Source organism: Trichomonas vaginalis, chromosome III, assembly GCF_026262505.1.
Source record: "Trichomonas vaginalis G3 chromosome III, whole genome shotgun sequence".
Classification (NCBI taxonomy): Eukaryota; Parabasalia; order Trichomonadida; family Trichomonadidae; genus Trichomonas; species Trichomonas vaginalis.
The window spans coordinates 9,814,682-9,841,420 of NC_067205.1; the positions used below are offsets into that span (position 1 = coordinate 9,814,682).

The 26,739-nt window shown below is 29.7% G+C and overlaps 9 protein-coding genes and 2 pseudogenes across 11 annotated transcripts, besides 7 other annotated features; 4 read left to right on the forward strand and 7 right to left on the reverse strand.

Moving 5' to 3' along the window:
- Window positions 1-1,260: part of a mobile genetic element that runs on past the window's edge.
- Window positions 54-1,180, forward strand: TVAGG3_0673590 (annotated as a pseudogene). The gene has a single exon. A coding segment is annotated over exon 1 (1,127 nt).
- Window positions 1,261-2,783: 1,523 nt separating the features above from the next.
- Window positions 2,784-2,807: a mobile genetic element.
- A 160-nt stretch (window positions 2,808-2,967) lies between these two features.
- Window positions 2,968-3,891, reverse strand: TVAGG3_0673610 (ribonuclease inhibitor domain-containing protein; the record flags this gene model as incomplete). Its single annotated transcript, XM_001327141.1, has 1 exon — window positions 2,968-3,891. The coding sequence occupies one exon, from the start codon at window positions 3,889-3,891 to the stop codon at window positions 2,968-2,970; it is 924 nt and encodes a 307-aa protein (XP_001327176.1).
- A 2,690-nt stretch (window positions 3,892-6,581) lies between these two features.
- Window positions 6,582-8,141, reverse strand: TVAGG3_0673620 (amphoterin-induced protein family; the record flags this gene model as incomplete). The annotated part of the gene is made up of 1 exon (XM_001327140.2): window positions 6,582-8,030. One exon carries the CDS (start codon window positions 8,028-8,030, stop codon window positions 6,582-6,584), a length of 1,449 nt encoding a protein of 482 aa, XP_001327175.1.
- A 255-nt stretch (window positions 8,142-8,396) lies between these two features.
- Window positions 8,397-9,699: a mobile genetic element.
- Window positions 8,477-9,603, reverse strand: TVAGG3_0673640 (annotated as a pseudogene). The gene has a single exon. A coding segment is annotated over exon 1 (1,127 nt).
- A 659-nt stretch (window positions 9,700-10,358) lies between the features above and the next one.
- TVAGG3_0673650 (fasting-inducible integral membrane protein TM6p1-related family) lies at window positions 10,359-11,026 on the forward strand (the record flags this gene model as incomplete). The annotated part of the gene is made up of 1 exon (XM_001327139.1): window positions 10,421-11,026. The coding sequence occupies one exon, from the start codon at window positions 10,421-10,423 to the stop codon at window positions 11,024-11,026; it is 606 nt and encodes a 201-aa protein (XP_001327174.1).
- A 63-nt stretch (window positions 11,027-11,089) lies between these two features.
- TVAGG3_0673660 (uncharacterized protein) lies at window positions 11,090-12,040 on the reverse strand (the record flags this gene model as incomplete). Its single annotated transcript, XM_001327138.1, has 1 exon — window positions 11,090-12,040. The coding sequence occupies one exon, from the start codon at window positions 12,038-12,040 to the stop codon at window positions 11,090-11,092; it is 951 nt and encodes a 316-aa protein (XP_001327173.1).
- Window positions 12,041-12,249: 209 nt separating this feature from the next.
- On the reverse strand, window positions 12,250-13,578 carry TVAGG3_0673670 (uncharacterized protein; the record flags this gene model as incomplete). Its single annotated transcript, XM_001327137.1, has 1 exon — window positions 12,250-13,578. One exon carries the CDS (start codon window positions 13,576-13,578, stop codon window positions 12,250-12,252), a length of 1,329 nt encoding a protein of 442 aa, XP_001327172.1.
- A 144-nt stretch (window positions 13,579-13,722) lies between these two features.
- TVAGG3_0673680 (GTPase protein) lies at window positions 13,723-14,749 on the reverse strand (the record flags this gene model as incomplete). The annotated part of the gene is made up of 1 exon (XM_001327136.1): window positions 14,132-14,710. One exon carries the CDS (start codon window positions 14,708-14,710, stop codon window positions 14,132-14,134), a length of 579 nt encoding a protein of 192 aa, XP_001327171.1.
- Window positions 14,750-15,683: 934 nt separating this feature from the next.
- On the reverse strand, window positions 15,684-17,779 carry TVAGG3_0673690 (spectrin binding; the record flags this gene model as incomplete). Its single annotated transcript, XM_001327135.2, has 1 exon — window positions 15,754-17,352. The coding sequence occupies one exon, from the start codon at window positions 17,350-17,352 to the stop codon at window positions 15,754-15,756; it is 1,599 nt and encodes a 532-aa protein (XP_001327170.1).
- A 1,069-nt stretch (window positions 17,780-18,848) lies between these two features.
- Window positions 18,849-19,687: a mobile genetic element.
- Window positions 19,688-20,277: 590 nt separating this feature from the next.
- Window positions 20,278-20,306: a mobile genetic element.
- Window positions 20,307-20,571: 265 nt separating this feature from the next.
- Window positions 20,572-21,543: a mobile genetic element.
- A 362-nt stretch (window positions 21,544-21,905) lies between these two features.
- Window positions 21,906-22,745: a mobile genetic element.
- A 113-nt stretch (window positions 22,746-22,858) lies between these two features.
- On the forward strand, window positions 22,859-24,010 carry TVAGG3_0673740 (uncharacterized protein; the record flags this gene model as incomplete). The annotated part of the gene is made up of 1 exon (XM_001327134.1): window positions 22,859-24,010. One exon carries the CDS (start codon window positions 22,859-22,861, stop codon window positions 24,008-24,010), a length of 1,152 nt encoding a protein of 383 aa, XP_001327169.1.
- A 287-nt stretch (window positions 24,011-24,297) lies between these two features.
- Window positions 24,298-24,627, forward strand: TVAGG3_0673750 (uncharacterized protein; the record flags this gene model as incomplete). Its single annotated transcript, XM_001327133.1, has 1 exon — window positions 24,298-24,627. The coding sequence occupies one exon, from the start codon at window positions 24,298-24,300 to the stop codon at window positions 24,625-24,627; it is 330 nt and encodes a 109-aa protein (XP_001327168.1).
- Between the last annotated feature and the right edge of the window lie 2,112 nt (window positions 24,628-26,739).

Genomic DNA, 26,739 nt, shown 5'->3' on the forward strand with positions numbered 1-26,739 from the left:
CTATTAAAGGAGATATATGCTGATTATAAATATATAATAAAAAATATGAATATATGTATATGATGAGTATGTTGTATTTTGGCGCCATGCCGGGATATAAAATGAATTTTGAGACAAGAGGCGGTTTCGCGGGAAATTTTGGCGGGATTTTTTTCCTTTTTTTAATGAATCATAAAGAAAACATCCTCGCTCTTGCAAAAAAATGCAAAGACTGTAAAAAATCTACGAGACATTGGTAAAATGCTTCGGTATGGATGCTCCTAGCTATTCCACTGTAACGTATCATTTTAGGATGTATCACTTCATGAACAAAAAGGCGCCCATCATAAAAATTGACAAAAAATCGCCGGATCAAAGAAAAATCAAAGCAATTCTTCAAGCGCTAGATGAAGACCCAAGAGCATCACTCAGAAGGATAGAGGAGATGACAAAGATACCACATACAACAGTCAGTTATTATCTGCACAATTATTTGAACTACAAACTAGCGTATACACGTTGGGTTCCGCACAACCTTAATTCAGTTCAAAAAAAATCTAGAGTCCAATCTTCGAAAGAGCTCCTCTCTATATTGGGTGCGTATCAATCCAAGAAGTTTCGCTTTTTAGTAACAGGGGACGAGTCTTGGTTTCAATATGCAACAGAAGCCAAAATCATGTGGATCCCGAAGGATGAAAATCCGCAAACATTCCCGAAGAAAAAAATTGACACACCAATGATGATGTTGTCGGTTTTTTGGGGCGTGAATGGCATCATCGCAATTGATATTCTTCAAAAACCTAATACGATGAATGCTCAGTATCTAATTGACAATGTTCTTACTCAAATTATCAATTCTGATGAGTTTGAGAAATCCAAACAACAAAAACAAAAGTTTGCAATTCATTTTGATAATTCAAGAGTTCACAAAAGTCATAAGGTAATGAATTACTTGGTGGAAAACAATGTCAAAGTTGTTCCAAACCCAATTTATTCACCTGATATTGCACCCTCTGACTTTTATTTATTCGGCACGCTAAAAAAGAGAGCTGAAGGACGCGAATTCGCGAGTCCAGATGATCTTGAAAATTTTGTAAGAGAGCAATTTGAGCAATTTTCTCATGATGATTTAAAGCGTGTCTTTCAAGCCTGGATCGATCGCTGCGAACGCGTGATTGAATCCAATGGTGATTATATTTAAATAAACTTTATATATATGTAACTTGTTTATTTCTATTCGCAGTATTCAGGTTTGTGCTAAACACACCTTTGGACACCCTATATAATGGTCATATTTGAATTCATAATCAATAAATATTTGTTAATTATTAGATCAGATTCTTTCAGATATGAAATTGAAACTTTTGTATTCGTTGTAATGGTATTAGTAGAAAAAAATGTTTTATATGTAAATGACATTGTTAATTTAGGGGATGAATAAACCGGACATAAAGCGTAATTAATAATCATTGTTGAATTAGGAAAAATTATGAGTTCAAGATTTTTGCAATAATCAAATACTTGGTTACCAAGAAAATCAATATGTCCTAATAGTGTGACATTTATCAAATCATGACAAAAAATGAAAGCAGCACGTTCAATCCTTTTCACACTTTCTGGAATTATAATTGATACAAGTTTTGTTTCTGAAAATGAATCCTCTCCAATTGTTATGAGAGAACATGGAAATGCTATTGTTTTAAGATTTGAATTATAAAAACATCCATTTCCGATTGTTGTAACAGAATTTGGAATTTCTATTGATTTATAATTACATTGATAGAATAAATAATCTCCCAAAGTTGTGACACAATCCGGAATTTCATATGTTTCGATAGGTTTGCTACCAATAAAGAATAAAACACTTCTATTTGCAGAAAAAACAGTATTGTTATCTCCGATTTTTAAGAATGTATTTTTAGGATGAATTGTAAGATTTTTTAACGTGGAAGTAGAAAATGAATAACCATTAACATAAGCAACTTTTTCTGGAATCTGAAACGAGGCAATATTTGTTCTCCAAAATACACCATATTCTAATGAAATTAAATTTGAACCTTCTTTAAAAATAACATTGCTTAGTCTATAGCAACTAGAAAAAGCATTTTTATCTATTTTTTCAACAGATGCTGGAATTGTAATACTTGTTAATAATGTATTATATTCAAAGGCGCTACTTTGTATTTCGTGAAGTCCATTTGGTAAAAGTATTTCAGAAACTTTATAGCAAAACTCAAATGCAGTGTAATATTTTGTTGCAAGTTTATTGCAGGATGACAAATTAATAATAGTAAGATTCTTGCATTCACAAAAACTACTAAATCTAATTTTTGTTAAGTTAGGATTTTCTTCAAATGAAAACGAAATTAATGAACTTAGATGATAAAAGCATTTATCTTGTATCGCTTCACATTTAGCTGATATTCTGAGGTATGGAGATGTATCGTTGACTTTTGTGAGAGTTTTTCCGTCATCTGAATAACAACTTTCATTAATATCTTTGTAAATAATAGACAAATTGGCAATCATAATGGTTTATCAATATATTATTTGTTAAGTAACAAATTCCTTTTGATCTTAGTGCTTTGTAAGATTAATTGTCAACTTGCCATATAAATCTTTGATTGAAATTACATATACAAGCATAATGCCAAGAGTTTATACTCGGTGAATTTTTTTAAGGGAAGTTTTTTCCCTACATTTTTGATTACGATATGTAAACTAGCTTTCAATTTTATCATTAAATAAAATCAGAATACCTTCTAAAGATATTGGTAGATAAAATTATTTCACATATAGTTTATGGGTGTACTGTAATCGGTTTGACACCCGCACTTTTTTCCCTTGGTTTCGAGATTTTTTTGCATGCCTTCAAATTATCATCCATATGAACGCTCATGAAAATTATAATTTGCAAGCTTTCTAAGTTATTACGATAGATAGTTTTATTTTAGAGTATGATGAAAAAAACAAAAGGGATAGATTGTTTTATTTGGAAAGACGCTTTGAAAAGAGATTTGGAGAAGTATTTCCCATCTTTTCGAAAACTTGTAGATTTTGTGTTGCTTGAAGAACTTTACATGAAATCAAAAGCCTTCTCGGAATTCCAGAATCAATAATCATTTTGAGGAAACTAGGAGATTTATTTTCAATGACAAGAGGACATACAAGTGAGTCACATTCAACAAATGAATTAGGTTGAACAGTTTCAACAGAAAGAGGGAAATTGATTTGTTTCAAACTAGAGCATTTGTTGAATGAATATTCTTCAATCAATGTAACACTGTCAGGTGCAATAGTGATATTCTCGATATTGTCGCACTGATTGAAAGCGTAACTTCTAATTGATTTGCAGCTAATATTTAATGATTTTTCTGGTGATTTGCATGCATGTAAGAAGAGATGTTTTCCTGTTTCATCAATATAATAAAGTGTATTATCAACACATTTGTAATTAGCTGTCTCAAAACTTTGCATTTTTTCAAGAGAAAAACATTCAAAAAATGCATGAAATCCTATATTACTTAATACATTTGTTGGAAGGAAATAAATAGTAGTTAATTTGGAACAATTTACAAATGAATAATTCTCAATTACAGAGAGTTGTGAACCTGTTTTAAAGTATAAACGAATAAATGTTGAATTTTCAAATGATTTTTGTCTTATTTTTGTTACTGTAGCAGGTATAGTTAAACCTTCAAAGTTATATCCCCAAAAATCATAAACTTCTGTTTGATCCGAATTCATAATCAACGCATTTTCATCTATAACAAGATTAGTTTCTTCCATAAATGAAATCAATACATTTGTTTTCCTTGAGATTGCATTAGAAGAAAATAATGTTTTGTGTGTAAATGACACATTTAATTTAGGAGAATCGGATGAACTGAAAGAATCAGAATTAACGATCATTGGTGAATTAGGAAATATAATAAGTTCTAATGATGGACAATTTTTAATAATACTATTTTCGAAATAATCAATTTGCCCTAAAAATGTAATATTTTTAAGTTCACGAATGCTTGTTAAAGCATGGTATTCTATTCTTTTTACACTTTCTGGAATTGTAATTGTTGAAATTTCTGTATATTCGAAACATCCATCTTTTAGAGTCGTTACGGAGTTTGGAATTGTTATAGATTTAATATGTAAATAATAGAAACAATAATCACCTAAAATGTTGACAGAATCTGGAATTTCATAACTTTCAATATGTGAATCAAAAACGAAGAATAAAATACTATAATTTGCAGAAAAGATGATATTATCTTTAAATTTCAAGTGATTATTATTGGGATGAATTTGAAGATTTGTTATTCGTCCTCTAGATAATGCAGTTCCTGAGATATTAGAAACATTTTCGGGAATTTCAAACGATAAAACATTAGTATTCCAAAAAACTGCATTTTCTAATGTTTCTAGATTTGATCCAGGTTCAAAAGTGACATTTTTAAAGGTAGAACAGCTAGAAAATGCATTAGAACCTATTTTTCTTACAGAAGCAGGTATTGTTACGTTAGATATTTTCTCGCATGAAGAAAAAGCAGAATTTAGTATTTCTTGAAGGCTATTTGGTAGAAGAATCTCAGTAACATTCTTACAATATGCAAATGCCTCTATGGAAATAGTTTATAGCATGCTGCACATTGATAAATTAACAATAGTTAGACCTTTACAACCCGAAAAAGCATAATTCCCAATTATTCTTAAGCTAGGGTTTTCATAGAACGTAAATGAAAGTAATCAATCTAGTCGAGAGAAGCAATTATTTTGAATAATTTCACATTCAGCAAATATTTTGAGATGAGGTGATTGATCATTGACTTCATTGAGTATTTTCCTGTCGGATGAATAGCATCAGGTCGGAATATCTGTGTAAGAAAGACATAAAAAAAGAACATTATTTTTAATATTTTTCGTGTCTCAATTTATTCGGTTTTAATTGAGTTGTAAAAAAATTGAAAGCTAGTCTTCTGTGAATGATTTGAAGCAACAATATTGAGGTATAATGTTTGCAATTAGTACAAAAATTTCTCGAAGAATTTCAATATTTTGATATTTTCAAATTGTGAAGCTTTTTTTGATTCAATATTTTAATCAATATAAATCGACTATTTTCGTTTAATTGGAATTAAAAATCAAATATGTTTTATCAATATACTTTCAAAAATTGAAAGCTACTCAAAATATGGCATTCTATATAAATCATGAACATCTTAATTGTATATAATTTTAAATTTTGTAAATTTTGTATATCTATCGTTTTTTTTAAGCGATGTAGACATACTGAAAAGCCACTTTTTCACACCTTTCCTCTCATTTTCGCCTGACATTCTATCGTATTTTTAATCCATTATATCTTATTGGGCGAAATTGGCGCCCTTCGGACGCCAATTTCGCCGGAAATTTTTTAAGAATTGCCAAAATGACTTCAGAATTGCCAAGTCTGCATCATTAATAATCTTTAATTAGTTGATAGCCTCCCGCCTGACATTTGACGCGGCAAATTAGAAAAGTGCAAAATTTTTATTACGAATTGGAATGTGAACATTCATAGAGAAACCTTCTTGAAAGAACTTTTTATAGGCAAAGAATGATTTCAGAATCAGACTATGCTTACAAGTCTTTAATAATAGTTTATGAAATTGAATTTTTGACTTTCAATTTAGTGGTTGAATAGTATTTTCCTTTAATTAGTTCATACTCAGAAATAATTTACAATAATATTCACTTTACACCACATAAGATCCATCACAATTACCAATATCTATCATCATAATATAAAAAAACATTGAGGCTATAATTTTGGCATACACCCTTCACAATATGGATTGTGAGTCGGATTTTTCCAAAAAATAATTACTGAACAAATTATATATTTGCCATAAATTATCTTGGAAATTTGATTAAGTCTTTGACAAAATAACGCCAAATATTGCTAATATAGTATTTTTAATTTGTTGGAAATGTTTTTATGAATAAATAAATTTTTATAATCCCAAATTCTAAATAACAAACAATATTTATCTACATTGGATGTTATTTTGAGAGAATATATTATTATAATCAGACTTTGTAGATTTGTTATTCCTTAATAAAGGAATATTATTTTCACAAAATATCAAATATCGATGGTCAAAGTTAATACTTATCCTTTTCTATCTATTTATATGTATTATCCAATATATAAACAGGTAGATATTGAAGTATTAATGGAAATTTGATCAAAAGATCAAGAAAATCATGAGGTAATATATATGAACAACTGCATCACAAAGGTGCTCTATGGATGAACATTAATCGTTGAAACAAGTTTAGCTTGGATATGATGGTTAGAGTTAATACAATTATAAAAGAATCGGTAATTACATAGTTATTACAAATTTCTAAAGATTTGTAAACGGAATCAGATAAACTGCTATATTTGCAACAAAATATTTTATTTAAGAGTTGTTAGGTTGATAAAAATTTACCAAACCTATGATGGAATTGTAATACACAGCTTTATTCATTTTTTACCGAGAACTATATCTGTGCACAATGTTTTAATATGAAATTGTTTGCACAATGAAATATATATCATTTGTTGATAAATTCTATTTTTATTTAGAAAGATGTTTCCAGAAAAGACTTGGTGAATTACTAACTATTCGTTTTATTATTTGGATATTATATGATCCAGCAAGAATATGACATGAAAACAGCAGGCGACTAGGAATACCTGAATCAACAATCATTCTTAGGTAATCAATAGTTATATTTTCAATAATTAAAGGGCAACGAAGAGAAGGACAATCAGTGAATGAATTAGATTCAACTGTTTCAACTGAAAGTGGGAAGTTGATATATTTAAGATTCTTGCAACTGTAAAATGAAAATTTTTCAATCAGGGAAACACTGTTTGGGGAAATACTAATGTTATAAACATTATTGCAATCAGTGAACGAGTAACTACAGATAACATTGCAGTTGAGAATTAGCACTTTGTCTGATGAGTTAAATGCATGAAAGATGAGATCTATTCCTGTTTCATTTTTGTAGTAAAGAGTATTATCAAAGCATTTATATTTGTCTGAATCAAAATTACTTATGTTTTCAAGTGAATTACAGCCTGAAAATGAATTGAATGATATTTTCAGTAGATTATTTGTTTCACTAAAAATGATTGATTTAAGACTAACACAGTTTGCGAACGCATGCTCAGATATTATTTCAATAGACGAAGGAATTTTAATACTTTCTAATGAATAGCATTTTTCGAATGATTTGTATGCAATTTTTGCTGCATTATCTCGAATCTTAACATCAGCCAATTTAATACATCCACTAAAACAATTTTCAAGAACATCTGCAATATTACTCACATTAACTAGATTATTGCAATTCTCAAATGCATTTCTCATAACAACTAATTGATTCGATGCAAAATTCGCAGATCTCAATTTTATGCAGTCTTTAAATGATTCAATTCCTAAAAACCTCAATAAAGTTGGAGAAAAGTCAAATGAACTTAAATTTGAACATTTTCTAAATGCATATTTCTCAATTGTTGAAAGTTGTGAATCTGCTTCAAAACCTATCTGGGAAATTGTTGAATTTTCAAAAGCACTTTCCTTGATTGTTGTTATATTTTTAGGGATCATAATATTAGTGTTTAATCCCCAATATTCATAAATTTCTGTTTGATTTGATTTCATAATAAACAATTGAGGCGTAATAATAAGATTTGATTCATTTATGTAAGAAATCAAAACTTTTGTATCTCTTTCAATAGCTGTAGAAGAAAAGAATGTTTTGCAAGTGAATGATAATCTTGCTTTAGGAGTAGTAGTTGAAATAAACAAAGGTGCATTAACAATCATTGGTGTATCAGGAAAGCTTATGAGATCAAGAATATCGCACTGATAAAATATATATCCATCAAAAAAATCAACTGGTCCTAAAAATTTTACACTTGTCATACGACGACAATCACGGAAAGCATCATCATCAATTCTTTTTACACTTTCTGGAATTATTATTGATTCGAGGTATGAATCATAAAAGCACATATATTCGATTGTTGTTAGAGTATTAGGTAATTTTATTGTTCTAAAATAAGCTCTGAAGAAGCAAAATGTTATTATGGTTGTGACTGGTTCTGGAACCTCAAATGAAGATAAATATTTTTTCCCAACGAAAAATAAAATACTTCTATTTGCAGACAAAACAGAATTGTCAGGTCCAAGTGTTAGATATTTATTTTTTGGATGAATTGTTAGATCATTTATATAAAGACTAGATAAAGCATATCCATGTACATATGCAACATTTTCTGGAATTTGAAATGTATAAATTAGATCATCGAGTGAAAATACTCCTTGCACTAATGAAGTTAATTTTGAACCCTCTGCAAATTTAACATATCGAAGATTATATAGGGTGTCCAAAGGTGTGTTTAGCACAAACCTGAATACTGCGAATAGAAATAAACAAGTTACATATATATAAAGTTTATTTAAATATAATCACCATTGGATTCAATCACGCGTTCGCAGCGATCGATCCAGGCTTGAAAGACACGCTTTAAATCATCATGAGAAAATTGCTCAAATTACTCTCTTACAAAATTTTCAAGATCATCTGGACTCGCGAATTCGCGACCTTCAGCTCTCTTTTTTAGCGTGCCGAATAAATAAAAGTCAGAGGGTGCAATATCAGGTGAATAAATTGGGTTTGGAACAACTTTGACATTGTTTTCCACCAAGTAATTCATTACCTTATGACTTTTGTGAACTCTTGAATTATCAAAATGAATTGCAAACTTTTGTTTTTGTTGTTTGGATTTCTCAAACTCATCAGAATTGATAATTTGAGTAAGAACATTGTCAATTAGATACTGAGCATTCATCGTATTAGGTTTTTGAAGAATATCAATTGCGATGATGCCATTCACGCCCCCAAAAACCGACAACATCATCATTGGTGTGTCAATTTTTTTCTTCGGGAATGTTTGCGGATTTTCATCCTTCGGGATCCACATGATTTTGGCTTCTGTTGCATATTGAAACCAAGACTCGTCCCCTGTTACTAAAAAGCGAAACTTCTTGGATTGATATGCACCCAATATAGAGAGGAGCTCTTTCGAAGATTGGACTCTAGATTTTTTTTGAACTGAATTAAGGTTGTGCGGAACCCAACGTGTATACGCTAGTTTGTAGTTCAAATAATTGTGCAGATAATAACTGACTGTTGTATGTGGTATCTTTGTCATCTCCTCTATCCTTCTGAGTGATGCTCTTGGGTCTTCATCTAGCGCTTGAAGAATTGCTTTGATTTTTCTTTGATCCGGCGATTTTTTGTCAATTTTTATGATGGGCGCCTTTTTGTTCATGAAGTGATACATCCTAAAATGATACGTTACAGTGGAATAGCTAGGAGCATCCATACCGAAGCATTTTACCAATGTCTCGTAGATTTTTTTACAGTCTTTGCATTTTTTTGCAAGAGCGAGGATGTTTTCTTTATGATTCATTAAAAAAATGAAAAAATCCCGCCAAAATTTCCCGCGAAACCACCTCTTGTCTCAAAATTCATTTTATATCCCGGCATGGCGCCAAAATACAACATACTCATCATATACATATATTCATATTTTTTATTATATATTTATAATCAGCATATATCTTCTTTAATAGTCTCATATAGAGCGCTGTGCTAAACGCACCTTTGGACACCCTATAAGATTGATAAAATGCATTCTCGCCTATTTTTTCAACAGATGCTGGAATTGTAATATTTACTAATTTTTCAACACCGAGAAAAGCTTGGAATTGAATTTCAAGAAGTCCTTCTGGTAGAATTACTTCAGTAACTGATTTACAAAATTCAAATGCTGTTTTACCTATTATTTTAAGTTTATTGCATGTCGATAAATTAACAGTGGTTAGGTTCGGGCAATATGCAAAACTAAAAGTCCCAATTGTTGTTAATTGAGGATTATCTTCAAATGTAAATGAAATTAATGAATCTTGAAAGCGTCCTTTTATTATTTCACATGCAGCTGATATTTTGAGGTATGAGTATTGATCTGTGACTCTATTGAGTGTTTTTCCATCAGTTGAATAACAACTTCTGTTAATATCTTGATAAATGATATTTAAAAAGAAAATCATAACAATGAAATTAGGCCTTTATTTTGTTCGCTCTTGATTATTGATGTTAAATGTTCATTTTGCCTAAAATCGAAAATTGTTGAATTAATAGAAAAGAAATATTGATGGTAATCATCAGCACAAGCCATATTTAGTGATATGGGAAAAATATTCCCAGTTCAATTTATTTCAGCTCGAGTTTGACACCATAAAAAATAAAAAAGTGACAGATGAATACGAATAAATCGCGAATAGTCCAATTCCCTGCTAAATGGGTATATATTTTTTCATGTGTATTTCCTTTAGTTATGATAGCAATTGCAGTGAGTATTTATTATACTCTCAAACATAACAAAGTTTATAAATATACAATTGTTACAATTTCCGAGTCAGTTGTGTTCCTCCCAGAATCAAGGATATTCAACATCAGTATGACAATCATGGCCCTTCTTCAATCTGTAGTATTTATCTTGCGCCATCATTATTTAAACGTTATTATTACAAGAGAATCAAAATGGTACCTTCACCTTCTTAAATGGATATGCATAATCTTCGCTTTCGTGTCTCCACCAGCTTTTATTGGTCTTGCAAACTTTACAGTACGAGAATTCTTTAATGTCCACAACATGTGCGCTTTTATCTACTTTTACACTGTTAGCTTCTACTTTTTATGCTACGACATCATAATTATTTGCGTTAAAAAGAAAATAAAATGGTATTCGATGTTTGTTACAATTTTAGGCATAATTTGTCTACAATTATCATTATGGCCTTTATTCATAGACCCTCACAATAATACAATCGTATCTACAACTTCAGTTTTCGAATTTATAACTGTATTCTTATTCACCCTCAAAACTACATTAACATTGGTTGACTTACCACCTCACGGCATTAAATTTTACTCTAAGTAAAAGTGTTTTTGGTTGTATTAAAGTAAAAGAACATTTTATTGTTTATTTCTTAAAAAAATTATTTTATGAAACATATTTTGCTAATTCTGCTGCTTGCATTGCTAAGATTGCTCTGTTCTGAGCATCAAGAGCTTGTAATGAATCTATTTTTGCTTGCATATCATTAATTAGGGAGAATAGATCAGTTCCATACATTTGCTGATACTTCTCACATGCAGAACATATAATATTAAGATCATTTTCAAATTTTTCGGGTGAATTTGAAATTTTATGACCAAAAATTGTTGTTAATCTATTAATAGTATCATCTGATATGGAAAATTCCGATTCTCTATTTGCATTTGCTATTCTCTCTTCCATGAGCTTCTGAGCAAAAGAAGAAGTAATTGAAACTTCTCTGATAAATAAAGCTTGTAATTCTTCTTTAGAAATGTTATTTTTGCTACTAGCAGATTCTATTAGCTTCTTGCGTTCATCAAAATTGACGTTATTTGATAAGATTGATTTCATCGTGTCGAATTTCGTTGGAGATACTGTTAAACCTTTAATTGAATCAATAGTTTTCTCAGCTCTGTTTACAATCATATTTTTGAACTTATTTTCAGTCTGTGATTGTATCAAGGAAATGAGAAAATCTGCATTATCTTTAACAATCCCTCCAAGGCGGGCAATTACTCTATTTTGATGTTTAATATGATTTATAAAGAAGGTACAAAGAGTTTTTATCTGTAAAATAGGATCATTTGAGTCTATAACGTAATTTAATTTATCTAAAGTTTTTTGATCTAGATCAAATGCATCGATTATCTTATTAAACTCCTGTAATATAGCGTCATCGATTTCATTTGAGTTGATTTGTGATTCTAATTGTTGAATTATTGCATTTTTTGCTTGCATTTGCTTTTTTAATGTATCATTCTCGATCCTAAGTGAATCATTCTGAGATTGGATTTCAAAACTTAAAATTGATGTGATGTTCTCCTCTGCCTCATCGTATTGATCAAGAATCTCCATTTAAAAATGAACAATTGATCAGCAAGAACTAAATTTCTATTGATGTTGTAAAAGAGTTTTAACAAAGGTGTGAAATTTAATGAGATATTAAGAATATAATTTGATTCAATTTTGAATAAACTCATTTATACCGATAAAAATATGTTTGAATGCGAACAAACAATCTATGTATTATGTTTATACTAACAAACAAAGACAATAATATAAAATTAATTCTTTCTCCTCAAATTTGAGCGAGATAGTTGGTTCTGTCTTAATGTCTTCATCAAATAGAATAGAGGAATACCAATTGCACATGCTATAAATAATGAATACTGTCTAATTCTTAAAGTTTTCGGATAAAGCGCTTTTGTTGCTGTTTCAGATGAAAGTTCTTGTTGTCCAGCCACAAAATTTTCATCCGAGTTTGCCGTATATTGAACGGTAGGAGAAAATGTTTCAGAAAATTGGGTTCTAAAACAGAATTTTTCGTTCAAAGATATGATTTTGTTCAATACAGGTGATTTCTCTTTGTATGTGCAGTTCTTAAACGCATTTGTAAGGTTTAAAGAACCGATTTTACTTTCAGATAAATCGAAAACGCAATTTACGAAAACTGCGGCTTTCGGAGTTATCATCTCAACTAATTCATTAATATTTACGATGTTCTGTATCACACAATTTGAAATATGTGTCTTTTTGGTGTGAATTTCAAATAATTTCAAGGAAGTTCCTGGATTATTGTCAATGAAGTTGCAGTAAGCAATTTCTGAGTCTCCTTTATTGCTATCTAGGAAGATCAGACCCGGTCCTTGGTTATTTTCAAAATGAATGAAAGAAAACCTGAAAAATTCTGCGTATTGAGATTCAATTGCACCACGTTCTTTAACTGGGTATGATTTAGAAACGTTTGAATTTGAGATATCAACTATTATATGATAAAATAACATTAATCCGGTAACATCTGATATATTTAAGGGGCCATTTAGTGAACAAGATATTTGTTCAATCTTTGATGGCTCTATGACAATATCATTAATGCTCGGATATTTTGGTCCTGTAATTCTAAACATAATATCAGATAATAAAGCATGGCATTTCTTAATGCATGTAGATTTAATATCATGAATCTTAGACCTAATGAAAAATGCTCCGCAACTTCCTGAAGAGCATTTGAAAAAGCAACAATCCGAAATCAAAATTTGGCCATCATCGTTTTGGTAGCTAATTCCACCACCAAGGCCTTTCTTCTTGGAGCATTTTCTGAAAATGCAGTTTCTGAATATTGCTGTAGTTTCGTCTTTAATTTTTTCTGGTGTATGGAAGAAATCGTTTGAGTATTTCAGAGTAGCGATTTTAACAGGCGTATTTAGAAACCTTGTAAATGCTGAATTAATGAATTCTGCATTGGTATTGCTAGATCTAAAAAACGAATTTGCGAATTTTATTGCTTTTATTGAAGAGAACTTATCGCATCGCTTTAAGGATCCAATTCCATGCAATATTAAGGGTGATTGCGAAATGCTGGAAATTGAAAGCGAAACTATAGTCGAATTCATTTGAGAAAGGAAATAAAAAATGAACTTTCGGAGAATAATTCTAGAAGAAACAAAACCATTGAGAACAGGAAAACGCTAATGAGAAGTCAAACAGCTGAAAATAAAAAATAATTTTATAATAAAATATACAATAAGGATTTATAAAGAGATCTCATACAATATACATTAAAATAAGCAAAATTCCAATCTGACATATATGGATTTGAAACAAAATTTAAAAATTTGATTTTGCACAAGAGTTAACCCCAAAATCATCACAAAACATAAAGAACATGATACAAACCATCAGTAGCTCTATTATAATAAAGAGAAATAAGGATATTTTCTGAATAAAAAGGAAATCTAACAAATGATTCATAGGAATGATGGTATTAATTATCATTTGGAGGTATGTTGGCTTCATTGTGCAATTAGACAAAATTTTGTTCCAATATAATTGATAAAATAACAAAACTATATGGATTACGATCCTTTATCGGGTTGAATAGGAATGGTGGAGCTCCTTCTTAACAGCGCTAGCAATTTCATTGAAAACTATGAAATCTGATCAATTTCACAAAAGTAGACATTCACAGGAGGGTTCTTTTTTACCTGATTTACCTGAGGAGATGTCATGAATCTTAAAGTATTCCCTGGATAAATATTCAAATGTTTCAACAATATTGTGATTGTTTTTTGCTGAGGTTTCGAAAAATTGACTGTTGAGTTTGTTGGCAAGCTCTTGGCCTTCAGCTTTTGAAACTTTTCTAGATCCTTCTAAGTCAGATTTGTTTCCGCACAAAACACAAGTAAATTTTTCTGTTCCTTTGCTTCTTATAAGTTCCTTGTAAAATTTCTCAACATCTTCAAATGAAAACCTGTCAATAATAGAATAAACCAATATAAAGCCTTCTCCCGTTCTCATGTAAGCAGTTCTCATAGCAGCAAAGTCATCTTGACCTGCAGTATCTGTAACATTCAATTGTAGTATTCTTCCATCTACGCTGAAACGTTTATTATAGGCATCTTCAATCGTTGGGTTGTAGTCTTTAACAAATTGACCTTGGACAAACTGAATAGTTAGAGCAGATTTACCAACACCACCTGCTCCGAAAACTACTATTTTGTATTCTTGGTTTGATGATGCGGACATTAACTTCGAAATATCTATATCAAATAAAACCGTAATTTTTTCTCAATATTGTGTGTGAAAAAAAATTGAATATCAAATACAATATTCTGCGGTTTTATATAATTAAGAGACATTCTCTTTTTGCCCGGTAGCTAAAAAATCGCCATCTGACATACATGTAAAACCAAAAGGAAGTTTTTTGATTTTTAAGATATAGTTTCAATATTGATTGGAATACTGTAATTAATCAAACTATGCAAAATCTCAATTAAGTGGTTAAATTTCACAGTAAGCGTCACTTTTAAAAACTATCAGATCACTATGATGACTGATAGTCTATAAAATTTATTTGGTAGATATTTTTGAAATCCATATAGTATATTCTTCATATTTATTAATCATTTTCCCAAAAATAAGGAATTGAAATTTTCAATTTTGAATCTTCCGAAAAGATCTTCAAAATCAATAACCCGATTTTAGTACTTTTCAATTTTGTAATAGGACAATTCAGATACTTCAAAATTTCTCAATGAGTTGACAAAAATTTATCCATATCTCGTTTCACATTGATGTATCTAAAATTGGACATGTTTGAGGCAACTATAAGTTTGCTGTAAAGTGAATAGAAATATAATGCATGATTTTTATATTCATTTTTTACAATGCCAGATTTCCATATTACATCTTTTCATACGCTCCAATTTTTCTCAAAAGCTGAATCATAATTTATACAATATAAGCGGTTCATAAACATTTTATGGCTTATTGTGTATTTTATTCCATTATCGATTTTATACACAATTTAATACGGGAATATTTTCATTTAGTTGAGTTTTATTTCCGTATTAAATTATTTTAAAATGATGCGTTTAAAGTAAGGAGTGAAATGAATTTAGCAAATTCTTATATGAATCGCATTTTGAAGGAAAATGCAAAAAAAAATGTTGACATATAATATCCATCATTTCAGATGGAAATAATATGAATACTCTAATGAAGAAGTGTTTACTAATTGTTTAATCACATTTTCCTTTTATAATTATCAAATTTTCAAACAAATAATTTTAATTTTCTGCTTTATGTGTATCTTCATCGAAATGTTTTTTCAAACATTTCAAGAAATCGTGTTCGTGTCTTGATTTTGCTATCTTAACGACAGTTAATCCCTTTTCATTTTTAATATCTAATTTCGCACCTTTTCTCTGAAGTAATCCAATAACACCTGAATTATTCATTCTTGCTGCAAGCATCAAAGGAGTCATACCTCCTCTTGTTTGAAGATTAGGATCTGCACCATTTTCCAGAAGCAAATCAACACTTTCAACATTTCCTTTCATAGATGCATAATGAAGAGCTGCAGCTCCTTGCGAATCAAGTGCATTTATTTTTGCACCATTTTCCAGAATAATTATCATAGAAGCAATGTCATTATTTGATGCAGCACAGTGCAAAAGCATGTCTCCATCTTGACTTTGTACATTTGGCCGCAAACCTTTTGTAAATAAAAATTTAAGTGCATGACTTGACTGGAACTTAACTGCTGCAAAAGAGAAAGGTATAATGTTATTAATTGCAATGTTTTTGTTCTTTTTGATGAAATTCTTAAAATCTTCTTTGTTCTTGCATTTTGATATTTTGCTAACTGATCTATCTAATTCGCTTAATATCTCTCGAATTTCATCATTGCTACTATAGTCTAAAGCAGTTTTACCATCTTTGTCTTTAGTCAAAACTGCACCATATTTCACGAATTCTTTTACGATATCTGTGTAACCTCTTCTTGCTGCAATGTGAAGAGGAGTTACTTTATTAGGTGTCATACAGCAGATTCCTGCATTTTTGATCAATAATATTTTAACAAAATCGAAATCTCCGATTTTTGTTGTGTGGTGTAGCAAAGTTTTACCACTTTTGTTTTTAGTGTTGATATCAAAACCGCTATCAAGAATTATCAACAATAATGACATCCTCTTGGTATCAACCGCTTCAAAAGCAACTTCTGGAGAAACAATAGTTCCTAAATATTTGATAGATAACATTAATCCAACAGTGTCACTTTTAGCTACATCAACAGCTGTTTTATTATTTGTATTTTCCAATAAATTTGCACCACCTTGGATTAAAACGAAAGTTGCTTCTTCTAACCCATTTATAGCAGCAATATGAAGTGCTGTATTTCCAGATCCAGGTTCTCTAGAGTCTGGAGAAACTCCGTTTTTCATCAAAAATGATATTATTTTCAGTTTTGAAAGTTTCACAGCTTCGATCAGAAAATCACTTCCAAATAATTTAATTCTCTGTGGATTTTCACTACAGAAGTTAATAAAATCATCATAACTTTTGTTAACAAGTATATCTAAACCTTCATTTCTTTCTTTGGTTTCTTCAAAAAGAGTCAAAATTTTTGAGTTTTCTTTTCCATTCTTTTTCGCATAATCTATAGGTGTTTGTCTATTTTCATCACCTTGAAGAACAGCACCATTTTTAATAAGCATCTCTGCTATCCGAACATTATTATTTCTCGCAGAATAATGCAAGGGAGTTAGCCGATCAAGTGTACGTGAATTCGGATTTGAACCTCTTTCCAAAAGAAACTTTGCCATATCATAATTGTTTGCTAGGCATGCAACATGAAGAGGTGTTAATGAATAGGCTGATTCCATGTCAATGAAAATATGCAAGTCCAATAGATAACTTGCGAATCGGGCGTTATTATATAATGCGCACAAATGAAGCGCACTATAACCCGTATCATCTGTGACAACATTTATATCAGCACCTTTTTCAATGAGAATTCGAGCAATTTCATATTTTCCTGTTTTGATGCAATATAATAAAACTGGAAATCCGTCTTTACTATCATTTATTAAGTTGGGACTAAACTCAAGGGTGTTTAGTAAACCTTGAATATAATTTCCATCAATCAAATCAAACACATTTGTATCCATTGACACTTTTTTATAAAAAAATAACTGACAAATAAGTTTTTCTAAGATATTGTAGTGCACGAGTGTTCATAAATGCATGAAACAGATTAAATATTGATAGTTCACCCCACAATAATACTATTTGTATCTTCGATGCCAAAATATGCTTATTTGTTTATGCAGTTGGATGATTACATTCCAAAGAAATATCTTTAATTCATAAATTAGTTTTCCATTACCATTTAATACTATGCCGAAAGAGATATGTAGAAATATATGTGTTTTTAGAATAGAAATAGAAAAGCAAAATCAAATGGTATCAAATAAAAACTACTTATGTCTTATTTTTGGTGAACATTAACATAACTCAAGATAATTTTGATATGTCAGGTTTATTACAAGGAAGATTTCAATTGAGGAAATTAATCCATGACAGAACTGTAATTTAATGAATCACAAATATTGAGAATCAGCATTACAGTCTAAATGTACGTGTAAAAATCTTATTCCTAAACACCTTATTCGATTTTGATTAGACCAGTTATTATAAAATTTTGAAAATAAGAAAAATGTAATGACTCAGCAAAAGGGATTTCAATTTTATTGATATCTTTTATTTGGTTGTCAAGATTACGAAAAATTGAGTGATCGATGTCAAATCGATGTTCTACATGTCCTTAGTTCGTGAAATAATATTAACTTGTTTTCTAGTCAAAACAATATTTTCATTCAATCTATATGAAAATAAAATATTTAATCTTATGTATAGTAATATATGATTTTTAATTTTTAGCTAAAATTTAATTGTGATTTAAAATTTGAGAGTATTTATTCGAAATTCGTATAATAATTTAGTTCATGAATTTCAAAGAAATTAATTATTAAAATGTATCGGTATCATAAAATTGAATTTTTGCAAATTGAAAATTTGTCCGTTATTTTGTAATTAATTAAAAAATTATTCATATTAATTATGTATATGTTATATTTTAAAAATTCTAATTTTGAGGGTTAATCTTTAAATCTAAAATAGTAAAAAAATCGAGTTATTTATTCAATGATTTTTCCGTCAGCAATAAATGCTCATACAATAAATTCAATTGTAAAACCGAAATTTTCTGAATACGCTGTTTTGAAAAACTCATTGCAAGTGTATGTTTAAATAATTAATCAAATTCTTTTCCGATACAATATTTTGCTTTTGAATAATTTAAAGATTCATTCCTATCCTGTTATAAACCGAAAATAGATTTTTTCGGTTTTCTCTTCAAATAATTGAAAGAATGATACTATTATAGGTTTATTATATTATATAGCATATAATCATGCTATAGCCGAAAATTATAAGTTTTGAGAAGATTGAATATAACACAAATAAATTTGAATGTAAGTTAAATTGCTTGTTGTTTTTAATAGCTATTTAATGAGAAATCCAATATTGCAAAATTCAAATTGAATGATTGAAAGAACAGAAAAAGTCATTCTTTTCAATTTCGAATATGTTTCATTGTATTTATAATTATATGGCAAATAAGATATTTAAACTTGATTTTTGAAGGAAAATTCACAAAATTGAATAAATTCAAATAATTTTTATTCCAAAATAAACTAGTTATTTGAGTTTAATACTAATTATCTATTCAAACTACAAAGTTTGTAATTTAAAATATTTTGTGAGATCAGATTGAATTAATTCAAGGTTCTTTTCAATTCATATTAATGACCATATTACGCATTTCGAACATTCTAAACCAAATATATAAAAATGGGGAGACGAATGTTAAATTTGCTAGACATGGGGGAGTTGTCTGCAAAGTTTTAGCTCTTATCTCTAACAAAAAATTAATTTTTAAAAAAAAGACCGAATACGTTTCACAGCGAGAAAAAAATAAAAGGCAAGATAGAATTTTCTAGACATAAAGAAGTTGTTTACCGAGTTTTAGCTCTTATCTCTAACAAAAAATTAATTTTTAAAAAAAAAGACCGAATACGTTTCACAGCGAGAAAAAAATAAAAGGCAAGATAGAATTTTCTAGACATAAAGAAGTTGTTTACCGAGTTTTAGCTCTTATCTCTAACAAAAAATTAATTTTTAAAAAAAAGACCGAATACGTTTCACAGCGAGAAAAAAATAAAAGGCAAGATAGAATTTTCTAGACATAAAGAAGTTGTTTACCGAGTTTTAGCTCTTATCTCTAACAAAAAATTAATTTTTAAAAAAAAGACCGAATACGTTTCACAGCGAGAAAAAAATAAAAGGCAAGATAGAATTTTCTAGACATAAAGAAGTTGTTTACCGAGTTTTAGCTCTTATCTCTAACAAAAAATTAATTTTTAAAAAAAAGACCGAATACGTTTCACAGCGAGAAAAAAATAAAAGGCAAGATAGAATTTTCTAGACATAAAGAAGTTGTTTACCGAGTTTTAGCTCTTATCTCTAACAAAAAATTAATTTTTAAAAAAAAGACCGAATACGTTTCACAGCGAGAAAAAAATAAAAGGCAAGATAGAATTTTCTAGACATAAAGAAGTTGTCTACCAAGTGTCAGCTGTTACTTCTTCTCAATACTGATATAAAATAAAAATCTTTATTATTTATTTAACCTTTATTGTTTCATTAAACTTCATTTATTTTATATTATAGTTTTATTCTTTTAGCTACTTGTAAAATAATCTAATTTTATATCATCATTTTACCGGATTATTCTTCAGTACATCGATTGTGTATCTAAAATAATATCATTATCCTTATTCTGTTTTTTCCAAAATTCTTTTAAATATCTTTTTTGGTTAGATTACTTTATACTTTTTACTTTTATTTTTTAATTTCAAAAAAAAATTTGGTGATTGTTCTATTCTGTTACAATGTGCATTATCATATTCTAATGAATTATTCATTACATACATTTAAAAAAACTTGTTAAAAATGAAATTAAAAAATTATGTTTATTATTACGCTGTGAATGTGTCAACAGCGGTCATGCCTGTATCTGTATCCCATATTTGCCACAACCTTTCTGTATCTGCATTTGTGTATTTCGGTTTCAGCTGATACATTTGATTTGGCGTGTAATTTGTTCCAGTTAATGGATTAATTGGGAGATCTTCATGCGGTGTGTTATTATTGTACTCCCAAATAAAGGCAGGAATAGCCTGAATGCTTTGGCAGCGCTCCAATGTCGGCCAGAATCTCTCAATCTTCCCATTTTGGTAGGGAGAATGAGAGTCTGTATGCCGCCATTGGACGCCCCAAAGATCAAGTAGATCTTGAAAGGCGCCCCTATTTTCTGAACCGTTGTCGGTCCAGAAACAATAAGGGGCGCCAAATTCAATGAAGGCGGAAGCCGCAACGTTCGCTGTCGTCGCTGCCAGCATATCTGGTATTTGTATACACGCTAGGACTTTGCGGCTAAAATCGTCGATTATGCCATAAATATACTGGCCACGAACACCCCTAAAATAATGAACATCTGCGTGCCAGATAAGATTGGGTGAAAGCGCCCAATATCTTACTGCTGTTTCTGGCCCGGCATGCTCTAATCGCGTCTTGGTGAAATGATTTTCTTTGAAGTATCTGCGTACTTCTCTATAAGATACATCAATTTGTTGTAATTTCAAACGTTTCCATTGTTTTGTTTGACCACAGGGAAAGGCCCAGTGGTCATGTATCACAGCAAGAGCTTTGATTTGGTCGTAGGGATTGATCCTACGACCTTTCTTGCCTTTAGGCAATGGGATATTCTGTAAGCTAAATTGATTTTGTAAAAAAGATTTTGAAACATCTAAATATTTGAAATCATTTGATTGAAGGGTTGGGGCGATGGGAACATGGGTGCAAGCTTCTTCCCATGTCATTTTACCTTCTTCAATCTGATTGGAAATACCAATTAGGTAAATTCGATCGACATACCCTTTGTAAGGATTCATTCTAATGAAGTACGTTAACAATCAAAATATTCTATAAGTGTCTAGTATGGAATTCAAAAGAATAAAGAAAATGGTAACATAAATAAAAGTATTATGAAATAATTTATAATTAAAATGAAAAAAAGAAAAAATAATAAGTAAAGTGACTGGAAACGAAAATGAAAATCAGTGTACAGTTTTATTTTTTTCTCGCTGTGAAACGTATTCGGTCTTTTTTTTTAAAAATTAATTTTTTGTTAGAGATAAGAGCTAAAACTCGGTAAACAACTTCTTTATGTCTAGAAAATTCTATCTTGCCTTTTATTTTTTTCTCGCTGTGAAACGTATTCGGTCTTTTTTTTAAAAATTAATTTTTTGTTAGAGATAAGAGCTAAAACTCGGTAAACAACTTCTTTATGTCTAGAAAATTCTATCTTGCCTTTTATTTTTTTCTCGCTGTGAAACGTATTCGGTCTTTTTTTTAAAAATTAATTTTTTGTTAGAGATAAGAGCTAAAACTCGGTAAACAACTTCTTTATGTCTAGAAAATTCTATCTTGCCTTTTATTTTTTTCTCGCTGTGAAACGTATTCGGTCTTTTTTTTAAAAATTAATTTTTTGTTAGAGATAAGAGCTAAAACTTTGCAGACAACTCCCCCATGTCTAGCAAATTTAACATTCGTCTCCCATTTTTATATATTTGGTTTAGAATGTTCGAAAATGCGTAATATGGTCATTAATATGAATTGAAAAGAACCTTGAATTAATTCAATCTGATCTCACAAAATATTTTAAATTACAAACTTTGTAGTTTGAATAGATAATTAGTATTAAACTCAAATAACTAGTTTATTTTGGAATAAAAATTATTTGAATTTATTCAATTTTGTGAATTTTCCTTCAAAAATCAAGTTTAAATATCTTATTTGCCATATAATTATAAATACAATGAAAATATTCGAAATTGAAAAGAATGACTTTTTCTGTTCTTTCAATCATTCAATTTGAATTTTGCAATATTGGATTTCTCATTAAATAGCTATTAAAAACAACAAGCAATTTAACTTACATTCAAATTTATTTGTGTTATATTCAATCTTCTCAAAACTTATAATTTTCGGCTATAGCATGATTATATGCTATATAATATAATAAACCTATAATAGTATCATTCTTTCAATTATTTGAAGAGAAAACCGAAAAAATCTATTTTCGGTCTATAACAATTCATTTCTATCCATCTTCATTTTACATTCTAACTAACATTATTTAATTAATTTAGCGACTTTACATTTTATAATTTTCTAAAAAATTGTGATTGATTCAAATTAAAAGGAATGCTGCCTGTGAGACGCGCCGGAAGTACAAAGAGGTTCAATCCACTCAAAATCCAGAAGCCTGTTCTCACTCAGTTATCGCGTTCTAAAATATCCTTTTCATCATCATTCCGTCTTAAAACACTTGAACCTATAGATTTAACTAAAGAAAATGCGTTCGCAAACGACGATAACCTCATTTATACAGTTAAATTACTTTCAAATTGGGGCGATCCGCAATACATGTGCTGTTCTTATATGCAATTTCTTTCACATGATCGAAGACCCTTAAATCCTATCAAGATGATGTCAGCACCAAAACTTGAAGAAGGTGTTCTACAGAAGCTCAACGGTGATATGGTGAAAGAGGAAGCAAATCAGTGGAGAATTAATTGGCCGCCAGATGAAGATGACATAATGTCTATTATATTTATGTTCCAAAAGCATCAAAAGCCATGTTTTATACGTCTTTGGAACCCTCAGACAAATATGGAGCAATCAATTAAAGATATTGAAATTTATAACGGCGAAAATCTTGTTGCAAAAGAAGAAATTCCAAAAGGCTTCGGTAAAGACATTCAAATATCTGTAAAAGAAGAATATGCCATAAAACCTTCGGAATCAATGCAATATTTACAGACACTTTTCCCACAGCTTGCACCATCATTATTTCCATGTGACTTATTTGGACAATATCCGTCATTTAAACTCAGGAAAGTATCATTCGAAATCCTTAAAAACTACGGAAATGAAAAAGTTTTTGGACTTAGTCAAATACTATTCCTGAATGACAAAAAGGCAATAATAACTCGCGATGAAATTAATAGAATTACCGTTGATAATTGCTCAGATTTTACTGATCCTTTAGCTTTAATTCCGACAAATAGAGATTTCCCTGAAAAATGCCAATTTGTTGCACATTCATCATTCGAAAGACATCCTATGCTGACATTTTACTTCGAACAAACTGTAATTTTATCAAAAATCATCGTCAAAAATTTAGATGTTGGTCCGAGCGGTTTCGATTGCGAAGTTAACCATATGAGAGTATTTGTAAATGATAGATGCGAATGGATTGGAAAGGTTCAGTGTACAAGGTTGAAGGAAGGTGTGAAACCTCCTCCTTGCGTAATCCACGTGTTACCATCATTTATAGTTTCTCATGGACAGTAATGTTTTCATACTGATTTTTATTTGTTATGATATAAAATTTTTGTAATTAATTTTTCTTCAACGTTCACTAATGATTTTTATAAACTACGATCTGTTTCCTCTAAGAAGTAGTATTTTGAACTTACCAAATCTCTAATCGAGTTATATTTTGAAGTTTATTTTTAGAATCGAAATAATTTTAGTTTTTAGTAGATATCTACATTACTTTCATGCCATATATTCTTGCTTATTGCAATATATAGCTTTAATTCATTGTTATAAGTAATTTAGCATCAAAAGTGACAAAAATGAATATAGAAATTCCAATTGATGTTCCAGCAGAAATACAAGAACAAGTTGTTGAAAAATTAGAAGAAAAAGGCGTAATAAAGCGCCTTGAAAGAAAAGTTCAGCTTGGAATCAACATTGCTATTCAAGAATTAGAATCTAACCAAGCACAAGACAGTGTTTTAATGCGTAAAAGTACAATCAGGGAAGCTAAATCAGAAAATGAAGCACTACATAGAATTTACAAATATTTGCAAAACAAAGGTCTCTTATATACGTATCAATGCATGAAAGAAGAGGTTGCATCTTCTAAAAAACGTTCATACACAAATAGTAGTATAAGAAAATGATTGATTTTGCCTTAACAAAATCGTTTATATTTTCAAGTTTCCAAAATAGCGAACTTTTACTAGGATCACTTCATTACACTTGTTTTATGTTTAACATTTTATTGTATTATTACACATGAAGTCCAAATTTTTCAATAATTTTTTAAGAAAATTGCTGAAAATGGAAAATGTAGTTAATGATTTGACATTACTTTAACTATTAACAGATTTTTCAAATGCATTCATTGTATGAAATAACGAAATACTTTGTTTTTTATTACATAACGGAATAAAACCTTAATATTACTATATAATTTTAATCACATAATGTACCATTTGCCATATATAGGCTGTAAATTTTATGTTGTTCTTCTAAATATATTTTCCATTTTGAATATTGCTTGAAATGAAAGTATTTGACAAGGATGTTGATCTATAGGTGTTTTAATTAATATAGGATCACTTAGTTAATGGAACTGAAGTATGGACATGGGATCAATATTCTAAGGCGTCAAAAATTTTCTCACTGGGTTTTCGTCTATCAATCCCAGCTCATTATATACGCAACCAATCAAAAATCTGATATGGGAGTCCAAGGCTAACTTTTTGTTGTCTACCTAATAAAAGAGGAAGCAGCATTAGTGAGAATAATCGCAAATATTCAATTTAAATTATCTTTTTATTCTTAATTTAAAGTGACAAAAAGAATAAAAAACCTATTCTAAGGCATGTTGTTATGTAAATGAGACTAGACATCATATTTTATGTTATGAAAAAAAAATATTTAGAATTTTAGAACAAAATAAATAGAAAAAATAGCATAACTTATGGATGTGCGTATATTAAATTTAATAAATTAAGAGAAATTATTTTTGGCGCCAAAATTATTCGTTAACTCTCAAATTTTTCTGAGTCAATAAGCCGCCAAAAAAGTGTCATTTTGTTTCGTTAGAGAAAGATGAATTGTCCATGTCATCCAATCGGGAACAAGGGGGATGGGGATTAGATGATAAAGAAGCAATTCATGCTCTCTATCTGAAGCAATCAGACTTACCAGCAACAATGTGAATCGATTTGGCTTTAAAGTTAATATAGCAGATCAGCTTGTTACTGGAGAGACTAGGCATTACGATTGATTCGCTGTAGTGCTCTACTTTAATTTAAGAGTAGTAACGGATAACTGAATTCCCAAAATTCTTTAGGTGATCCAAAACACTGTAGCTGCTTGAACTTTGGACGAGCCTCGCACCCCAGAGAATAGAAATCCCAATCTTGCTCATGTTTAGTTGAATTAGTCTGCAGCAGTACAGCTCTGATACCACAAGATCGTGATGTATACAAAGTCACAACGCTATTTGATTCAACAACTAGCTAGTTTTGACATCAAATTGCAAAATTTGACTTCGTTATGAGCTCTTTGTAGCAAAAATACATTACACTTAAAGACTAGTTGCTAGACTGTAGTAGTTTGTTCGTATATATCTATTTTTCCCCAACGTATTGCATACTACATTTTGACAAGACTTGCAACCTTATAGTAACCTCGTTGGGAATTGTTCAAGCAAAGCGTAGGTAGTTAAGGTCGAGTAAGAGTTCTTCTTAAATCTTTCACTGAATGAGTAGGTGTTGGAAGAACTGTTCTCTAAAGCGATACAGTTGCGCTACATGTTCGTCAACTTGTCTAGAAATAAATATATCATTTGTTTTATACGTTTTTTCGTAATAAATCTATTTGTATTTGTTGTATTTGAGTATGAAGATAACAAAAACTACGGCATAAGACGCAGTACACTGGGCTTCGTTGCCATTTTATTTACCATGTTAAGAATAAACTTAACAGACATGCTTTGTTTTCGACGAAGCCATCTAAAATAACGTACATCTAAATAAAACTAAAAAACTGTAAAATTTCTTTATTTGATAGTATACTTCAAATTATGCACTATACCTTCTAGAATTCTATAACACTCTTTGCATATAATTTTTTAAAAAAAAAGTTATATCTCGACAAAAATATGATTTATCAATAGAGTATGTAAAATAAAACTCATTCGCAGTATTAAAAAATCGTAAATCTTTCCAAAAAAATTTTGAATTACAAATTTTAAAACTTAAAACAACATTTTTTGAAGC